Here is a 5567-nt window from a genome sequence, read left to right as displayed (position 1 = left end):
CCTCACTGTCATAATGGAGCACATATTGATTCCAGGCACACTCACCTGAAGAAGTAAAGTATTCAAAAGATATTATATTTGTATTCAGGAGCAAGCAAATAAGCACAGTGCTGCTTTACATCCAACTTTATTTATGTCTGACAAGCTAGATTTAAAAAAAAAAAGAAAATATTTCAATGCCAATGTATTATTAATAAAGAATGATGCAAATTGGTAGATGTTGAATCATTTTGAAACGTAGAGTCTCGTGTTATTTGTGAGTACATGCAACACGATAGTTGTCCGGATATCTTGAAGAAGGCGGATCAAAATTATAAACCCATTATTAATTGTTTTTTGTTTTATTCATATTCTGATCAGGAACAGCTACAGAGTGAAGTAATTAGGGTTGCATGAAGAAGCTGCAATTTGAATTTTCTACTGTTTCCAAGGTTTTTAATCAGCACCAGTGGTGTATTTAGTATACTACTTAATAAAATTACGGTTAATTTGAATGAATCGGCTCATAAATTAGTTAAATCGAATGAAACTGAAATAAAAAATCTGAAATCCAAAGAATAGAACGGACAGAACATTTGCTAAAACTGATTCAAACTGAACCGAAATATAATTTGGTTTAATTGGTCAAGTTTGGAGCAAACCAAAATTTAGCAATTGGCTTAAAATAATTAAAACTCGAAGCTTTATTTTAGAATTAAAAATTTCATTTCAATTTTTTATTCACTCATAAACATATCATATGCTCAATGTGGGCTTTGATTGAGATTCATGCAGTCCTAAAAGTGGAAATGGGAAGAATCATAAAGAATTGGATCACATCATTCTGAATGACATAAATGATCGTAGGTCTTTATGCTCCAGCACGAGACTCAACAGAAGGCAAACTAAACACAAGAGGAAATGGGAACACTCCTCAAGAATGAAATCAAACTACCACAAAAGATAGAAAATGATTCTCTATGAACTCAAAAGGCAAAGATATGAGTGGCTCGAACGAAGCTGAGATGTCCTCTATGCAAGACCTAATGACAAATAAATTTTATTTTATTATGAGTAATCAGGTTTCCCATGAGCACAAGCCTCCATCACCTCCATCATTAATTATATCCTGGACAAAGAGCCCAAGAAGAATCTCGACTAAGGTGTTTGTTCATTTTCATTTGGGGCTCTACAGGAGATTAAAAAAAAATTAGAAAGTTACAGGAATCAAAGGAGGATGGGCTCAAAGACATTGAAACAAATCAAAGAAGAAGACTAGACTACGTAGTGGGTATGACTTTCCCGATTAAAATCCCATGGTTCCATTATTCTAAATTGTTGATGCTCTTAGTTTGCTTAATCAATCAAATGAGCTCAGCTTAGTTCAATTTTTCAGTTTTCACCAAATAATGCACACATCTGCATCTAGTAAGCGAATTGGTAAGAATGTAAATGGTCAGCAAATGCAGCAGTGCTATTTTTTTCTTAGAGATGTGAATAGAACAAAAGAAAACATTAGTGCTGCTTGATGGGATGTGAGGTACAATTCAAACTATTCTTCAATCTGATTTGGCTCAAACTTGTTATAAAACTTTTTTAATTGACAAAAAAATCAACACCAAACAATCTCCTCATCTCTTTCATAATGGCTTTACAGCAGCATAGTTTCAATATTCAGAAATGTAAACTATAGAAGTTCAAGCATCAATAGAACAAATGAATAAATGATGGTGGATCATATGAGTTCCATGAAAAGTTCAAATTGTTTGAAAGAGTGATGCAAATAGCATACCACCATGCCGTATAGCTACTTCTCTTATACGTCTAACAAGACCAGTAATTGGATCACTAAAAACCTTCGACTCGAGGTTTCCTTCCAAGTAGAGGAGAGATCTATAACATAAAGATCAAGATGCAGGCGATTAGAACATATAGAAAAGTAAAATTTAAGATGATGGAACAAAGTGTATATAACCGTAAATACAAGCAAACATTATTAAAAACAAATACTTTCGTTAATAAAAAATGATGAATTGGTTAGCCATCTTTAAACCCAGCAACACAAAAGCATCCCGAACTTTTTTGCAAAATGCTAGTCAAGAATTCATAAAATTTGCACGCCTCATTTTAAAAGAAAAATACCAAAAGAAATGATTGCATATGGGCTGGATGTATTTACAAGTATATTAAAGGTGACATTATGAATGTTCATTCTTTTCGGGATTAGAAAAAATAGACTGAATTATTCAACAACACTTAACCCCTAGTTTTTCCAATTTTTCACTCAACAAATCCATTCTCATTAAGCACAAAGGAAATGTAATTTCAACAACAAATGGACATAGACACTTACATTTGATATTTAATTTAAAAGAGTTTAAATAGGTGAAATCAAAATAAAAAAGAATCATTTTTGTCAATTATAGTTAATCCAAAATAACATATTTTGTAACAAAATTGTTATTCTATTTTTATACAACAAAAAAATTTTTATATTCATCTCCAAATCATTTATTTTAGTTTTCTAGCAATTTATTGAAGCACTACCCAAAAAAACTATCCCTTTTGGCTTGATATTGTGATAATATATTATGGATCTCGTATGCAATCCAAGCTCCTAAAGGCCCGAAAAGTTGAGCGTCTTACAACCATAAAAATCTCAAATGATGCTCAAACTTAATAGCTACAAGGGATCACTAAAGCTCATTTATTACATAACAAAATGAATCTACTTATAACAAAATGCAACAACCACTAAATCCTCATAACCATATCAAATCATTAACTATCATTTACTTCTTATCTCATAAATGATTATTCAACTCAAGTAGCTCCTCTCAAATTTGAACCGTGCAATAAATAAAGTCAACTAGTTATCTTTGCTTTCATGACAACGAAAATAACCTTACAAACTTTAAAAACTTACATATATCTTAATAATCTAAAGCCTATTTCGCTAAAAATGAAATAAGATTCTTCAGAAGGTCCAATATATAGCCGACCTCAATCAAAATCTTAATCACATAATCATTTACCTTGAACTACATGATGTTGAAACTGTCTTAAATAATTGTTTTACATAAAAGCATAGCAACTGGCAAATGGCAAATGGCAAATGGCTTATAAGTGAAAAATAAATCTTCATAATGACATATATGACATTAGCATACAGAGTCTAAGAACCAATAATATCTAAATATTACTCTAATCGTCACTAGAATAACATCTCTTAAATTAATCCTAACCACTCTACAGACAATCAAACATACAAGCATATATTTTCCTCTTTATAATTGCAATTTGCAGAGAACTACTCTCTCAAAGTTTGACAATCTTTCTTGATGTGCCCATTTACTTTGTGCATTAAAAGAAAAATAAACTGTTCAACGATTCTAACTACAATGGAACTTATTTTTTTCCATGATAATGTAGATTCATCAAAAGGTCTCCACTAATAAAAAATTATGTAGCCTGCTTTTGATATCTTTACAAGCTCAAACCTAACAATCATAGTTTTAAAATAATTTAATTCTTAAAATCTTCTATACAACAACAAATACAACAACAATCCTTTATCCCACTAAGTGGGGTCGGCTACATGAATTTTTTTCCTCCATTGTGTCTTATTGAGAGTCAAATTTTCATTTAGTTCTAAAAAATCTTCTAGACAAACTATATTTATTTCAAACTATTTTGTTCCATGCCAATGCATAGTAGATAAGGTAAGAAATAAAATATGTAACAAAGCTTGATAGGCATCATTAATGATCACATTTACATCTCTCAAATTCTTAAAAATGAAAATAAACTTTTTTAATGTGTTATTTAAAGGGCATATCATTTTGTATGCAAATTAAAAAATGCTTTAAATAATTTTTTTTTGGGTATTTTTGTAATAATGTACAAAAACTCTGGCTTGAATCACAACCCGTATGCAATTATTTCCTCCAAAACCTCGATCAATAACTTATCCATAAAACATGGTTAAATTACTAGGGAGCTTTGCATCCATCCCAACCGCCACTTCATTCATAATCTAATGCATATTTAAATATCCAATGAGTGCTTTCATATGACCGGATTAGACTAAAATATCTCCAATTTTGGCTCACTGGAGCACAAAACTTGTCTAGCCATCAAACTTTTACACTCATACATTTCATCAATATTGTATGCCATTTTAATGTCATATCATTTGTTATAAAAAAAAAATTAATTTTTGTAAAAGATTGTATTATGAATGGATATTATTTATGTAAGAAAGTAATAATAGAGATAAAGCACCATGAGAAAACACCGAACTTTACATAAGTTAACCAAAGAAAATGTTTGCATTCACATGGAGATATAAAGCTAAGAAGATATGTATAATTCAATCAATATAATTATTTACATTAAGTGGCCAAATAATACGCCTAGCAAAATGCTTTCTAAAGCCAAGTACACTCAATCTCACCATAAATAGGACCACAAAAATATTTGTAATCGAGAAAAAGATAACAACATAATATTTTGTAGAATAACAACAACAACACAATAGATATTAAAGAAAGTAAGCACAAAAGGCCTAGAATACCAGCACTTGAATGATGATCAAACACAACCACCACACTTTCAAAACAAAACTGCGTTGAACGCTAGTGTTGTTGCTTGATCCATCATCAGCATGTTTGCATCATGTAAAAGCAGTCAACATAGTATTAAACTAAAGAGCAAGTAGCTGTCCATATTTTCCTCTTTGCTCTACTACTACTTCTTCTTTTTTCTCTTATTCTTCTTTATCCTACTAGCTATTTCTTCAACAGCAATTTACCGCTCAATAAATCGAGTTTCCACTCAATGAGACCATGCCCATTGTTGTGCACAGGAAAATGAGTTTGCATAATTTATGTATATCAGCTCCTTTATCCAAAATTGTATTTATAAGTGGTAGAAATGTAAAAATTAAAACTTAAGTTTGAGCTAATCCAAATAGTAAAATAAAATTAGCAAAATTTTGAAAATGTTCTTGTCAATGAACAAGAGATTATTTGTATTTATTCTGAAATTATCTATTTATTTTGGTAATATTATTAAAGAAAAATCATAACAATCATACAAGACAGATAAAAACATAGTTGGCCAAGTTGACGAACGAGAACCAAACTAAGATCAGAACTGAATAGAAAAAAAAATATAAATTGATGATCTAAGCTCATGAGACAGGAACATAAATATATTCTCATTCCCAGTAAAAATAAAAATATCTATGAATTTAAACCACATAAGCCTTTTTCAGTGGAAAAGTGTAGCAGAACCCTCGCAGCGTAAGAAACTTTCTCAGATAGGAAAAAAAAAAACGTGTATGTATTTAGCACACACGATTTTGCACCCAAAATCTCTTTGATGAAATGAAAAACGTTTTAATCCAAATAAACGGATAGCTCATTAAAGCTTGGCTCACCCGGGTTTTACATGGTTGAGAGCTATTCTTCCGAGCCGCTCCGGGTATATGCATACACGATGCCATTGAACAGCACAGCGCTCAGCGTATTGCATCGGTTCCTCGTCCTCGAGCGGCCGCCGGTTGTTCCTGATCCCGCCTGCAG

The 5567-nt window shown here is 31.3% G+C and overlaps 1 protein-coding gene across 1 annotated transcript in view; it reads right to left on the bottom strand.

Annotated features, from left to right (window-relative positions):
* Positions 1–1169: 1169 nt before the first annotated feature.
* LOC110025168 overlaps positions 1170–5567 on the bottom strand; it is a 10168-nt gene continuing 5770 nt past the window's right edge. The window contains exons 2-3 of the mRNA XM_020725476.1: positions 5423–5561; positions 1170–1872 (exon numbers count right to left, since the gene is read on the bottom strand). Of these exons, the coding sequence (XP_020581135.1) occupies positions 1737–1872; positions 5423–5561 (275 nt within the window). The 3' untranslated portion in view covers positions 1170–1736. The remainder of the gene's footprint in view (positions 1873–5422; positions 5562–5567) is intronic.

The sequence above is a fragment of the Phalaenopsis equestris genome, unplaced genomic scaffold, assembly GCF_001263595.1.
Source record: "Phalaenopsis equestris unplaced genomic scaffold, ASM126359v1 Scaffold000293, whole genome shotgun sequence".
In the NCBI taxonomy this organism is placed as follows: Eukaryota; Viridiplantae; Streptophyta; class Magnoliopsida; order Asparagales; family Orchidaceae; genus Phalaenopsis; species Phalaenopsis equestris.
The sequence above is the reverse complement of the archived record's forward strand: the minus strand, read 5'-3'. Positions and strand labels throughout refer to the sequence as shown.